The sequence below is a fragment of the Coregonus lavaretus genome (genome assembly GCF_964263955.1).
Source record: "Coregonus lavaretus genome assembly, chromosome: 2".
NCBI classification, from domain to species: Eukaryota; Metazoa; Chordata; class Actinopteri; order Salmoniformes; family Salmonidae; genus Coregonus; species Coregonus lavaretus.
The window spans coordinates 72,793,203-72,809,116 of NC_139989.1; the positions used below are offsets into that span (position 1 = coordinate 72,793,203).

A 15,914-nucleotide genomic window follows, 5' to 3' on the forward strand; every position below is an offset into this window, starting at 1 on the left:
GAACGCCCCCCAAACTCTGGAGGTGAACTGGGGACCTCGGTCAGACACAATATCCTCGGGGACCCCATAGTGCCGGAACACATGGGTAAATAGTAGGGGTGTAACGATTCGTTTTAACAACGATTCGATTTGTATCACGATTCGTGGTTGTCGATACGATTCAAGGACGATGTTGGTTCATTTAGAACGATACGATCCGAAACGATTCAGTGACTTGAAATCGATTCAGTAACCTTTTAGCCAAAAATTCAACCAGTGTGACTGAAATAAATACCTGGTAACCAGTTGCATTTTAATGGCTGGCAATAGTCTTGATATTTTTAACAGTGTTTCATGCCTCCATGCAGACCATCTGGTATTATGAAACTTACCCAGTTCCACAAAGGAGATCCAATTTTCTTCACATAGCTTTATTCAGTGCAGCAGTTTTTTTTGCTCCACCTTTTTGTAAATAAAACTGCAGCAGCTTGACCACAGAGCGATGAAATGTCTCACAGTAAGGAACGTTGCGATCAGCTGATTTCGCGCAATTCTCCAGTGTGTGTGCGGTGCACAGAATGTGCACAAGGGAGTCTCCAACCGCAGCATGTTGCCGGAGTTTTGGCACAACGCCGTTGTAGATACCTACGTTGACAGCAGCCCCGTCTGTGCACACAGCGACCAACTTTGTTGTCCAGTCATCCAAGCCTGTGTCCTGGAAAGGTCTCACAAGTCCGTCTGTTATGGCCTGTGCGGTTCGGTCAGCACCCAATTCAATCACTCCAATAAAGTCCGAAGTAAACTCTCCGTTGCTGGACACAGACACAATGTAAACTATTTCCTGCTCAGTTTTTGTGATGTCCTCAGATCCATCAAAAAGCATTCAGTAAAGGAACATCCTCAGAATAGGAAGACATGGGACGTGCGTGTTTAGCTTTATGGAAAGAGAAAAATATTAAACAGAGCTTGCCGCTGTTCTTCATTCAGCTTGTCTCGCCATCTGGCAAGTGGGCGACTGGACATTTATTCTCGGCTAGCTTTTAGCAATGGCTTGCGCCACATACGTGTGCTCCTTGCTCTTTTCATGTTTGTCAAATAAAGGATGGTTGAAATTCTTTGAGCCTTTATAAAATGCACCTGTTTTGTCTGCTAGATGTGGATTTGAGCGGCAAATCTTGCACCACATTTCAGTGCGCTCATCGTTAGCTTCAAGCCACTGCACATCTTGGAGCCACTTTTCCGAAAAAAGTATTTTCTTCGGCTCTGGCTCCAGTTGGCGTTTCTTTGTAGGTGGCGAAACGCCAAAGAAGCTGCTTAATGTCTGTTGCTTTTTGGACATCCCTGACAGTAGTTGACAAGCAACATGTCATGTATAAGGTTAGATGAGAAGATCGGTCAAGTACGCAAAGGCGCGTAGTAACACAAGTGGCATTACGCATTCCTGATTTTTGTCGCGCTTGCGTATCTGCGTACCAGTTATGTGCACCCCTGCATATAAAGTCTGACGTGCTTAAATCCAATGGGTTATTTCCTAGTATCGATACAATCGATTTATTACATTTTAAAACGATGTTAGATCGATATATGTTGTCCAAAAGGCCAACTCGCCGAGCACAGATCGATGTAGTTGGATCATATGAATATAAATCGATACATCGATGTAGTAGATGGATCGTTACACCCCTAGTAAATAGGGCCTCAGCGGTTTGTAGGGCAGTAGGGAGACCCGGCATTGGAAGGAGACGACAGGCCTTGGAAAACCGATCCACAACGACCAAAATGGTGGTATTTCCCTGGGAGGGGGGTATATCTCACTGGTCATTCCCAAAGCCAACACCTCCTTTGGCCGCCGTTCCTTCCAGTTCTCTGCTGCCAATGACTGGAACGAATTGCAAAAATCTCTGAAGCTGGAGACTCTTATCTCCCCCAATAACTTTAAGCATCAGTTGTCAGAGCACCTTACCGATCACTGCACCTGTACACAGCCCATCTGAAATTAGCCCACCCAACTACCTCATCCCTATATTGTTATTTAATTTGCTCTTTTGCACCCCAGTATCTCTATTTGCACATAATCTCTTGCACATCTAGCATTCCAGTGTTAATACTATTGTAATTATTCTGCACTATAGCCTATTTATTGCCTTACCTCCATAACTTGCTACATTTGCACACACTGTATATATATTTTCTGTTGTATTTCAGACTTTATGTTTTCTTTTACCCCATATGTAACTCTGTGTTGTTTTTATTTCACTACTTTGCTTTATCTTGGCCAGGTCGCAGTTGTAAATGAGAACCTGTTCTCAACTGGCTTACCTGGTTAAATAAAGGTGAAATAAAATTTAAAAAAAGGTCGGTTACAAAATCCACCGATAGGTGGGACCATGGTCGTTGTGAAACGGGCAGGGGATGTAACTTACCCCTGGGCAAATGTCTAGGCGCCTTACACTGGGCACACACCGAGCAGGAGGAGACATAAACCGTCACATCCTTAGCTAACGTTGGCCACCAGTATTTCATGCTAAGAAAGTGCACGGTCCGGCCAATACCTGGATGTCCAGAGGAGGGTGATGTATGAGCCCAATAAATAAGACGATCACGAACCTCGAGCAGAACGTACGTCCGCCCCACAGGACACTCGGGGGGAGTAGGGTCGGTACGCAGTGCCCGCTCGATTTCCGCATCGACCTCCCATACCACCGGAGCCACCAAACAAGACTCCGGCAGTATGGAAGTAGGCTCGTTGGACCTCTCCTCTGTGTCATACCGCCGGGACAGGGCGTCTGCCTTACCATTCTGGGACCCTGGGATGTATGTGATCTTAAAAACAAACCGGGTTAGGAACATGTTCCACCTAGCCTGACGAGGGTTCAATCTCCTAGCTGCCCGGATGTACTCCAGGTTACGGTGATCAGTCAGAATGAGGAAAGGGTGTTGAGCCCCCTCAAGCCAATGCCTCCACACCTTTAGGGCCTGGACTATGGCTAACAGCTCCCTGTCCCCAACGTCATAGTTGCGCTCCGCCGAGCTGAGCTTCTTGGAGTAGAACGCACAGGGGCGGAGTTTAGGTGGCATGCCAGACCGTTGTGACAGGACTGCCCCAATACCGGTCTCGGACGCGTCTACCTCTACTTGGAATGGTAAAGAGGGATCCGGATGCGCCAGCACCGGGGCCGAGGTGAACAGGTTCTTCAGTTTGATAAATGCCCTGTCCGCCTCAGCCGACCACTGCAAACGAACCGGACCCCCCTTTAGCAGGGACGTAATGGGAGCTGCAACTTGTCCAAAACCCCGAATAAACCTCCGGTAGTAATTAGCAAAACCCAAGAACTGCTGCACCTCTTTTACAGTGGTTGGAGTTTGCCAATTACGCACGGCCGATACACGGTCTACCTCTATCTCCACACCAGACGCGGACAGTCGATAACCCAAAAAGGAGACGGACTCCTGGAAGAACAGGCATTTCTCTGCCTTGACATACAAGTCATGCTCCAACAGTCTTCTCAACACTCGGCGCACCTGGGCTACATGCTCGGCTCGTGTAGAAGAGTACACTAGGATGTCGTCGATGCACACTACTACACCCTGCCCATGCATGTCCCGGAAAATCTCGTCAACAAAGGATTGGAAGACTGAAGGAGCATTCATTAACCCGTATGGCATGACGAGATACTCGTAATGACCCGAGGTGGTGCTAAATGCTGTTTTCCATTCATCCCCCTCCCTAATGCGCACCAGATTGTACGCGCTCCTGAGATACAACTTTGTGAAGAACTGCGCTCCGTGTAACGATTCCGTCATAGTCGCAATCAGTGGAAGTGGGTAACTGTACTTAACTGTGATCTGATTGAGACTACGGTAATCAATACACGGGCGCAATCCCCCGTCCTTCTTCTTCACAAAGAAGAAACTCGAGGAAACCGGGGAAGTGGAGGACCGTATGTATCCCTGTGCCAAGGACTCGGCTATGTAAGTCTCCATAGCCGCTGTCTCCTCTTGAGACAGGGGATACACCCGACTCCGTGGAAGAGCCGCTCCTGTTTGGAGATTTATCGCACAGTCCCCCTGTCTATGAGGAGGTAGCCGTGTTGCCCTCGATTTGCTGAACACAAGTGCTAAGTCCTCATACTCAGGGGGAATGCACAGTGCGGGCACTTGGTTCGGACTCTCTACCGAGGTCGCCCCTACGGAAACACCTAGACATCTCCCTACACATTGGGCAGACCACTCCATAAGAGCCCTCTGTTGCCACGCAATGGTAGGATCATGGGTGCTTAACCAGGGAAGCCCCAACACCACGGGGTACGCAGGAGAGTCAATCAGATAAAACTGAATGATCTCCTCATGACCCCCCTGCAACGTCATCGTCAGTGGTGCTGTGACCTCCCTGATCAGGCCCGACCCCAACGGCCGGCTGTCTAAGGCGTGGACAGGAAATGGAGCTTCTACCGGCCGAAGGGGAATTCCTAACCTACAACAAAATGCCCGATCAATAAAGTTCCCAGCTGCGCCTGAATCTACTAGCGCCTTATGCTGGGAATGAGGTGCCACCTGTGGAAATCTCACAGGAATACTCATGTGACCAACAGAAAGCTCTGGGTAAGTGGGGCGCCTACTCACCTGAAATGACTCCCCAGTGCGTGACCTGTTGTCCCCTCTCCCAGGAGACCCTCCCCAGCACCTGGCCGCGGTGTGTCCTCCACGACCACAGTTGGTGCAGGGGAAGGCCCCCCTCGGGTTCCCTCTCCTCCTCTCTCTAGCGCCAGCACCCCCGAGCTCCATGGGAATCGGCTCGGAGGTGCTGGAGGGTGGAATGGACGATCCCCACTCGGGACGTCCGCGGGTAGCCAGCAGGGTGTCTAGATGGATGGAAATGTCCACCAACTGGTCAAACAACAGGTTGGTGTCCCTGCAGGCCAGCTCACGACGAACGTCCTCTCGTAGGCTACACTGGTAGTGGTCGATGAGGGCCCTCTCATTCCACCCCGCATCCGCCGCTAGTGTCCGGAACTCCAGTGCGAACTCCTGTGCGCTCCTCTTCCCCTGTCGGAGGTGGAACAGACGCAGAGAACTCCGCTTAGGTGATGGTAGCGGCGTCTATTCCCCTCCATTCGGCGTTGGCCCACTCCAGCCCTGCCGGATAGACAAGAGATGAGGGCGGAGACGCTCTCGTATCCCGAGGGCGCCGGGTGTATGGTGGCCAGGTAGAGTTCCACCTGCAGGAGGATCCCTGACACCCGGCTGCAGAACCGTCATATGCCCTCGGGAGCGAGAGCCGAATGCCACTGGGTTCCGGTGCTGAGAGAGGAGGACTGGCCGTTGGTGATGGGATGGTGTAAGAGTGCGTGGGCACCTCTCGAGTCACCAACCGGCGCAGAGTGTTGGACACCTCGTCCATGGCGGCCCCAAGTTGCCGGATCATGGTGTCCTGGTAGCTGATCCGGTCTTCCAGGGATTCGGGTGCCGCCGCTGTTCCTGCTGACTCCATAGTAGGTGTGTTGTTCTGTCAATTTGAACCGATGTGGATGTGGTGGAGGAGTCAGGCGCAGGACACAGAGGTTTCGTCCAACAGTCTTTAATAGTCCAAAGTAAACGAGAAAACACGACCTCGACCAAAACAAGAGGCGAGGGAAATTACGCAAACACGCGTAAACACTAAACACAAAACAAAACAGAGTGCAAACACGTAGCTCCGAAAGAATGGCAGTCATTAACAACACACAATCAGACTAATGCAAAACAAGGAACTTATAAGACAAGTAATCAACACACAAATGGACACAGGTGTAAAAGACAGACAAAAGCAATCACACTACGAAACATAGAGCGGTGGCAGCTAGTACTCCGGGGACGGCGAACGCCGAAGCCTGCCCGAACCAGGAGGAGGAGCAGTCTCGGCAGACTCCGTGACAGCCTAATTCACACAGTCTCCTCTGAACAGTTGATGTTGAGATGTGTCTGTAACTTGAACTCTGTGATGTATTTATTTGGGCTGCAATTTCTGAGGCTGGTAACTCTAATGAACTTATCCTCTGCAGCAGAGGTAACTCTGGGTCTTCCATTCATGTGGCGGTCCTCATGAGAGCCAGTTTCATCATAGCGCTTGATATTTTTTGCGACTGCACTTGAAGATTCTTTAAAAGTTCTTGAAATGTTCCGTATTGACTGACCATCATGTCTTAAAGTAAAGATGGACTGTCGTTTCTCTTTGCTTATTTGAGCTGTTCTTGCCATAATATGGACTTGGTCTTTTACCAAATAGGGATATCTTCTGTATACCCCCCTACCTTGTCACAACACAACTGATTGGCTCAAACACATTAAGAAGGATAAAAATTACAAAAATTAACTTTTAAGAAGACCCACCTGTTAATTGAAATGCATTCCAGGTGACTACCTCATGAAGCTGGTTGAGAGAATGCCAAGAGTGTGCAAAGCTGTCATCAAGGCAAAGGGTGGCTGTTTGAAGAATCTCAAATATAAAATATAGTTTGATTTGTTTAACAATTTTTTGGTTACTACATGATTCCATATGTGTTATTTCATAGTTTTGATGTCTTCACAATTATTCTACAATGTAAAAATAAAGAAAACCCCTTGAATGAGTTGGTGTGTTCAAACTTTTGACTGGTACTGTATATATAAATATATGAATAGATATGGCAGGTTTCAAGACTCTGATTTATCTGAAAATGTTGAAAAAATATATTTTCACCACCAAAGAATAAAAGTGTGATTTTAATATGATTTGACTCTTTGCAGGCTGTCAGGCTGTCTAGTCACAGAGGAAGGCTGTGCTTCTCTGGTCTCAGCTCTGAAGTCAAACCCCTCACACCTGAGAGAGCTGGATCTGAGTAACAATGACCTGAAGGATTCAGGAGTGAAGCTGCTCTCTGCTGGACTGGGGAATCCCCACTGTAAACTGGAGACTCTGAGGTCAGTATTCCTGTAGTTGGTCAACAAGTGATAACTGTTCACCAGATCCACATGTGTTTACCAGGCACACATAGTCCACACCATATGTGTTTGGACAGTGAAGCTTACAGTTTTACATTTTGTGCTATGCTCCAGCATTTTGGATTTGAGATAGAATGTTTCATATTAGGCGACAGTACAGAATGTCACCTTTTATTTGAGGTTAATGGTGAGAGGTTAGTATGTTTTGTTGTAGCCTCTGTAACTTTCTCATTCATAATTGTTCATGATTCATTCATTATTATTCTTAATATGGCATCATCAGGATTAATTTAGTAGTGTTTAGAAACATGTTATCTACTCACTTAGACAGAAAATTACTCCAGTCATCATCCACCATTCAGTTACTATCGGGCAAAACATAGCCCAAAACACAACCAAAACAAACTGCAAATGCAACGAACGAGTTTGGGAACAAATACTAAACTTTTGACAACTTTAATGAATTATAAGTGAATTGGTCAGAATACTTATGACTTCGTCAAATGGGGGGACTAGATACATAAAGTGCTTTCATTTCTAAACGGTGAAACAGATATGTATTAAAATACCCTCAAATAAAAGGTGACATTAAATACTGTCACCTCATATGACACATCTGATCTGAAATCCAAAATGTTGGAGTATAGAGACACATTTAAAATGTTATCTTCACTGTCAAAATAGATATGGTGTGGACTGTATACTCAATACAATCTAAATCTGATACCTCACTGTCTGTCTTTTGACTGATACTGCTTTTTAAACTGCTCTGGTCAGTCTACTCAAATATTCGTAATATACATTTTTCTCTCTACACACAATATTATGATTTTTTCTAATAATGATACATTAATTTATGAATAGATATGGCAGGTTTCAGGACACTGGTATACATTAATATGTAGAAAAAATATACTGCCACTATTTTCACCACCAAAGAATAGCAGTGTGGTTTTAATATGATTTGACTCTTTGCAGGCTGTCAGGCTGTCTAGTCACAGAGGAAGGCTGTGCTTCTCTGGTCTCAGCTCTGAAGTCAAACCCCTCACACCTGAGAGAGCTGGACCTGAGCTACAATCACCCAGGAGACTCAGGAGTCAGACTGCTCTCTGCTGGACTGGAGGATCCACACTGCAGACTGGAGAAACTCAAGTATGTAGAGGGTTTATGTCAACGTTCATATCAGACATGTTGGAGTTATCAGGCTAGTTAAGACAAACATTCTGACCACCACTTGGACTAAGTTATATAAAGACTGTGTGTGTGTGTGTGTGTGTGTGTGTGTGTCCAGTGCATGGGTCCTGTGTGTGTATGTGTGTGTCCAGTTTGTGTGTGTGCAGTGTTTGTGTATGTGTTTTTGTGTGTGTGTCCAGTATGTTTGGGGGTCCAGTGTGTGTGTGTGTATGTGTCCAATATGTGTGTGTTTGTGTGTACACACACTTGGACAAATGTATATACTGACTGTGTGTGTGTGTGTGTGTGTGTGTGTGTGTGTGTGTGTGTGTGTGTGTGTGTGTGTGTGTGTGTGTGTGTGTGTGTGTGTGTGTGTGTGTGTGTGTGTGTGTGAGTTCAAGTGTATCCCTCAATGACTGTCTGTTCTTCTGCTTACCGCTACAGTGTGGAACATGGTGGAGAGAACACAATGAAACCTGGAGTTAGAAAATGTGAGTGTTGACTGCTGTGAAGAATATGACTAAGAATAAGTCTTAATTCAAGTGAAGTCAAAGTCAAAGACCACCATCATTACTTACTTGGTCATATTAAATATCAGCTGTAGTTCTACAGAAGCACAAATCAGGGACACCAAAGTTTAGAAAGAGTTGCTTTGATAATGTGTGTGTCTGTGTGTGTGTGTGGCGTGTTCCTGTTACATTAGAAATGTGTGTGTGTGTGTGTATGTGTGTTCAGTGTGTGTGTGTGTGTGTGTGTGTGTTCAGTGTTTGTGTGTGTGTGTGTGTGTGTGTGTGTGTGTGTGTGTGTGTGTGTGTGTTGATGTGTGTGTGTGTGTGTGTGTGTCCAGTGTGTGTGTGTGTGTCCAGTGTGTGTGTGTGTGTGTGTTCAGTTTTTCTGTGTGTGTGTGTGTGTGTTCAGGATGTGTGTGTATGTGTGTAATTAATGGGAATAAGTGTGTTTTATATTACCACACAGTATAACATATGATCATTCAACAAGTCTCAAGTTACCTTAACTTCTCGTTTTGATACCTAGAAACATCTACATTAAATGAATTAGTGAAAAGTGAGTTAACATTCTAATGTGAATGATGATGATTTCTAATATTGTGTCTGGTTTCATCCATCAGATGTCTGTGATCTCACACTGGACCTAAACACAGTAAACAGACACCTCTCTCTGTCTGAGGAGAACAGAAAGGTGACATGTAGGAGAGAGAAGCAGCCGTATCCTGATCACCCAGAGAGATTTGAGGTCTGGAGACAGGTGCTGTGTAGAGAGGGTCTGACTGGGCGCTGTTACTGGGAGGTAGAGTGGAGTGGGAGAGAGGCTGATATAGGAGTGGCATATAAAGCAATCAGCAGGAGAGGAAGGGGTAATGACTGTGGGATTGGATACAATGACAAGTCCTGGAGTCTGTTCTGCTCTGACAACAGTTACTCTGCCAGGCACAATAATAAGTCCACTACCATAGACGTCCCCTCCTCCAGCTCCCAAAGAGTAGGAGTGTATCTGGACTGGCCAGCCGGCACTCTGTCCTTCTACAGAGTCTCCTCTGATACACTGACCCACCTGAACACATTCCACTCCACATTCACTGAGCCCCTCTATCCAGGGTTTAGGGTTCATGATGGGTTTGATGTCGATGACTTTTGGGGTTTGGTGTCAGTGTCCTCAGTGTCCCTGTGTCAAAAAATATAAAACACACACACACACACACTGGACAAACACACACACTGGACACACACACACACTGGACACACACACACTGGACAAACACCGGACACTCAAACACACACATACACACACACACACACACTGGACACACACACACACACTGGACACACATACACACACTAGACACACACACACACACACACTCTGAACAAACACATACACACACACACACTGGACAGACACACACTGGACACACACACACACACACACAATGGACACACACACACACACACTGGACACACACACACACACAATGGACACACACACACACTGGACACACACACACTGGACACACACACTGGACACACACACACACACACACACAGGACACACACACGCAGGACAAACACACACACACACACACCGAACACTCACACACACACACACACACACACACACACACACACACACACACACACACACACACTCACACACACACACACACACACACACACACACACACACACACACACACACACACACACACACACACACACACACACACACACACACACACACACACACACACACATACACACACACACACACACACACACACACACACTGGACACACACACACACACTGGACACACACACACAATGGACACACACACACACACACACACACTGGACACACACACTGGACACACACACACACACACACACTGGACACACACACACACTGGACACACACACACACTGGACACACACACACTGGACACACACACATTGGACACACACACACACAATGGACACACACACAGACACTAGACACACACACACACACTGGACACACACACACACAATGGACACACACACACTGGACACACACACTGGACACACACTGGACACACATATACACACACTGGACATACACACTCACACTGGACACACACACTGGGCATACACACAAACACACACACACACACACACACACACACTGGACACATTTCCATGTGTTGGATTTTGATAAAAGGAAATCCCATATAGCCTACTGGACAGGACTTTGCTATGGCATCTTCTGTTTGGGTGTCTCAGGTCAGGTCTGAGCCATGATCAGAATGTGTCTCTGTGTCTATTTCCAGCCCTGCCATGTCTACCTGTCCTGATCTAGTGTTTCACCCCTGACCTCCTCACACCGTCTCACTGTCCATGTCTGCTTTTAGCTCCCACCTCTACTTCACTGTGTTATAATGGACCTTATGCTTGTTATGTCACCTCTGTAACCAGTTATCAAACATACTGACCTTTCTGACCCTATCCCATGGCCCTACTTTCTACAACTGAACATTTAAATTCCTCTATGAGTTTAGTTTAGTGTCCATTTACTTATCTATGTATTTGTTTTATATTGGGGTTGTGCTGCAGAGCATCATGGGGGTTTGTATGTGTTGAGATGATCACGTTCCAGATAAATGGTTTAACTGATTCCTGTCTCCCGTCTCATCATTATTGAATTGTTGTACAGACGTGGTTATGAAACCCACAGATTGGTGATGAGTAAGTCTGAATCTACAGGAACTATTCTGTCTGGAAGGAGTGGGTTTTTACAACTGTTTAAAACTGTTATTTTCTGTGGTCCAGTCTAGGCTAATGTTAGCACAGTGTATTGCTAGCAGAGGCAAGTGCATAGTCTAGCTAGCTAAGAAAGAGCGTTAACCAGTGGTGTAAAGTACTTAAGTAAAAATACTTTAAAGTACTACTTAAGTAGTTTTTTTGGGTATCTGTACTTGACTTTACTATTTATCTACATTCCTAAAGAAAATAATGTACTTTTTACTCCATACATTTTCCCTGACACCCAAAAGTACTCGTTACATTGTGAATGCTTAGCAGGACAGAAAATTGTCCAATTCACGCACTTATCAAGAGAACCTCCCTACTGCCTCTGATCTGGCAGACTCACTAAACACAAATGCTGGGTGACTTTCACTTTTAGTTGAGTCATTTTCCTTTAAGGTATCTTTTACTCAAGTATGACAATTGGGTACTTTTTCCAACACTGGAGTCATGGACGGCAGAAAAGGACTGGAGATGGACATTGGAGCGGAAAAACCAGTATATGACATTTATTCAACTGTGAAGACAAACCTTTTAATAAAATCTGCTAAATGAGCGAACTTAGGAGGAAACGTCAGTGAGTGAAGTGAATGAAGATCACGTGACTGAGGAAAATATTGCTGTGGTTGAGGACAATATTGAAGTGAGTGACAATCAGGAGCTTATTGAGAAACTAAAAATTATTGGAATTGTTGGAAACATTGGACAGTTTGATGAAAGTATTGAGCAGTGGAGCTCATATACAAAACAGTTTGAATATTTTGTTCTTGTAAATGACATGGATGAGGACAACATTGTGCCTCCATGTTTTAGTGTAATGGGGCCAAAGATATTTAATTTACTAGGCAGCCTGCTACAGCCAGACAGAACAGGTAATAAGACGTATGGGGATATTGTGGAGATACTTAAAGGACATTTTTCACCAGAATCACTAGTTAATGCTGAAAGGTTCAGGTTCCACAGGAGACATCAGGAAGAGGGAGAATCAGTAACAATGTTTGCTGCTGCATTAAAGAAACTACCAGAACACTGAGTTTAATGCTGTTCTAAATGACATCATTAGAGACAGACTAGTATGTGGGCTACGGAGTGAAGCTACACAAAAGAGACTGTTGACTGAAAGTCATCTGACCTTGGCAAAGGACATTGAAATCAGTGTGTCCATGGAACTAGCTGCTAAAGAGGCTCACCAGTTGAGTTCATCAGGAACTTAGTGGGTTCATCTAACAATCTTAATCACCAGCTGTATAACCATTCCTGCTGCTATTTGTTCTGATATAAATTTTAACAGTATTGTGTCTCTAGCTGTATAACCATTCCTGGTGCTATTTGTTCTCGTCTTTATGTTCCTTTAAAATAAATAAAAAGTTGATCACAAAAAAGGAAAAGTGCACAGGGTTTCAACTGAAAATCAGAGACCGGGAAATCAAGTCACATGCTTCCACTGTGGCAAGGTGGGACATCAGGTATCAACATGCTGGTGTAAGGACATGGATTGTCCAGCCTGTGGTAAAAAGGGCAACATCGAACAAGTCTCCAGAAACAAAAAGAGAACAGAGAAATCACAAAAACAGGAAACAAGAAACAGGCATTCCAATGAAAGACACATAGACATGTTCACACTGTTGAGTAAGAGAACACAGAGGTGAGTGACTCATCAGACGAGGAAGTCACACTGAAAATCCTGACTTTTTCCTGGCGGGCTGCACGGCTACTATGTCTCCCCCTTGCTAGAGGGACAGCCGGTGGGTATGGAGATTGACACAGGGGCAGCTGTATCTCTTGTGTCAGAATAAATACACTGAAACACCTTCCACTTCAACCAGCGCACCTCGTGTTAAAGACTTACACAGGTGAATCTGTCGCTGTGAGAGGCATCACTGATGTCACAGTTCAGGTAAACAGACAAACTGAAAAGCTGCCACTCTATGTTGTGAAATGAGACTATGCATCACTACTGGGATGTTCATAGTTGGAGAAAATCACACTGGACTGGCCATCAGTGCATACAATGACACATGGAGACACAGACCTACCTGCCATCTTAAAGAAACATGGAGAAGTCTTTAATGGACAGCTGGGTAGTATGAACGACATTACAGGGAAGCTTAGCATTAAGCCAGACAGCAAACCAACGTTTCTGAAAGCAGGACCTGTACCTTATGCTATCAGACCAAAGGTCAAGGCTGACTTGGAGGCTTTAGTCAAGAACAAAGTACTGGAGCCGGTCAGCATGAGTGAATGCATGAGCAACACCCATCTACCAGTCCTTAACACTAGAACCGCCTGTTCTTTCAGCATATCAGAACCCGCTAGAGAAAGTTACCAGGCGTCCACTTTAGCATATGCATCAGATGCAAATCAACCAGCAAGGTGCAAGGTGTGCAAACATGGTTGATAAATAAACGCTTGATAAATAGTGCATTAACTGTTGTAAATTATTTATTGCATGAAGAAATATTAGTGGAAATATATCAATAACATAACAAAAATAGTTAATTCTACAAAGTACAAATAAAATCGGCCTATAGCCTATTTCTGTTTCCCTTACAATAAAAACATTACAGTATAATCCATCTGATCAACTTTATTTGTAGATTCAATTAGTAATAGAGTTGTAGTACTTAATAAATTCCATTTACAGTTTATTTTGACAAAGTACAAAGTACAAATATAATAATAATAATAATAATAATAATAATAATAATAATAATAATAATAAAACTAGCCAGGTGTTCAGGTGAAATAATTTGCTGTATTCCTAAACAAAAGCACCAGTGCATTAACAATTGTAAAGGATTAATTGCATAAATAAATATTTGTGGAAATATATTGATGACAAGATATAAAAACAATCATTTGTTGCTTGTATCAGACACTGTACCGCGCCTTTACACATGAATCAATCACATCTTCTCTTAATGTTTCGGGTCCACAAACAAATCAAATCGGTTGCCTGCACACAGTTTTCATGGGCCTTGTTTGGTGTGCACCTGCTGTCTTGACATTGTGTATTTTTCCCCAGTGGAAGCTGTGGTTCTTGGGGAAGAGGGAGAACAGGACCTGCTGTCTTGACATTGTGTATTTTTCCCCAGTGGGAGCTGTGGTTCTTGGGGAAGAGGGAAAGCAGGACCTGCTGTCTTGACATTGTGTATTTTTCCCCAGTGGGAGCTGTGGTTCTTGGGGAAGAGGGAGAACAGGACCTGCTGTCTTGACATTGTGTATTTTTCCCCAGTGGGAGCTGTGGTGCTTGGGGAAGAGGGAGAACAGGACCTGCTGTCTTGACATTGTGTATTTTTCCCCAGTGGGAGCTGTGGTGCTTGGGGAAGAGGGAGAGCAGGACCTGCTGTCTTGGCGGCCTGCTTGGTGACTGTAGCTTCTTTCTCTGTGTTCATGTGGTTCTCACCAAGCTCAAATCATGCCAGATCCATGATTAAATGTCTCCTGCTGACTGTCTTGTCAAGGCATTGCTTGTACAACACGTGTTGATAGCAGTCATGTCGAGCACATTATAGAACACCTCAACAGGCCAGAGGAGAGTACCCCCTTTTACAGAGTACAGTCAACAGGCCAGAGGAGAGTACCCCCTTTTACAGAGTACAGTCAACAGGCCAGAGGAGAGTACCCCCTTTTACAGAGTACAGTCAACAGGCCAGAGGAGAATACCCCCTTTTACAGAGGACAGTCAACATGTCAGAGGAGAGTACCCCCTTTTACAGAGTACAGTCAACAGGCCAGAGGAGAGTACCCCCTTTTACAGAGTACAGTCAACAGGCCAGAGGAGAGTACCCCCTTTTACAGAGTACAGTCAACAGGCCAGGGGAGAGTACCCCCTTTTACAGAGTACAGTCAACAGGCCAGAGGAGAGTACCCCCTTTTACAGAGTACAGTCAACAGGCCAGAGGAGAGTACCCCCTTTTACAGAGTACAGTCAACAGGCCAGAGGAGAGTACCCCCTTTTACAGAGTACAGTCAACAGGCCAGAGGAGAGTACCCCCTTTTACAGAGTACAGTCTGGACATCTGATCTAGCATCCACACCAAGCTTTAACATAAAATAAAATAGAAAATAAAAGGTTATAATTATATAGAATGATAATACTAATAGTAATAATATGAATGTAATATAATAAAAGGGGATCCTATTTGGTGTTTGGCAGATGGGAAGGCTATCTGTATATGGTAGAGATACTGTATATACCTTTGTGTGACTGTAGTCTGTCACTGTCTCCGGTTTCTTCTTCTGGTCACCGCCGGTGGCAACAGTGGGCTGCATGGTGCTGAGGAAGCTAACACTTATTTATTTAACATCTGTACACTGTGAGTGTTGCTTTACCACTCTCCATCACACCGTGAGTGTTGCTTTACCACTCTCCATCACACCGTGAGTGTTGCTTTACCACTCTCCATCACACCGTGAGTGTTGCTTTACCACCCTCCATCACACAGTGAGTGTTGCTTTATCACTCTCCATCACACCGTGAGTTTTGCTTTACCACTCTCCAT

At 45.1% G+C, this 15,914-nt stretch overlaps 1 protein-coding gene across 1 annotated transcript in view; it reads left to right on the forward strand.

The window, feature by feature from the left end:
* The window catches only part of LOC311140356 (NLR family CARD domain-containing protein 3-like), a gene marked incomplete at its 3' end in the record, with an annotated part of 36,184 nt that extends 23,462 nt beyond the window's left edge, over nt 1-12,722 (forward strand). Inside the window, exons 9-12 of the mRNA XM_084175382.1 lie at nt 7,919-8,091; nt 8,557-8,603; nt 9,242-9,769; nt 12,715-12,722. Of these exons, the coding sequence (XP_084031508.1) occupies nt 7,919-8,091; nt 8,557-8,603; nt 9,242-9,769; nt 12,715-12,722 (756 nt within the window). The remainder of the gene's footprint in view (nt 1-7,918; nt 8,092-8,556; nt 8,604-9,241; nt 9,770-12,714) is intronic.
* Nucleotides 12,723-15,914: the final 3,192 nt, after the last annotated feature.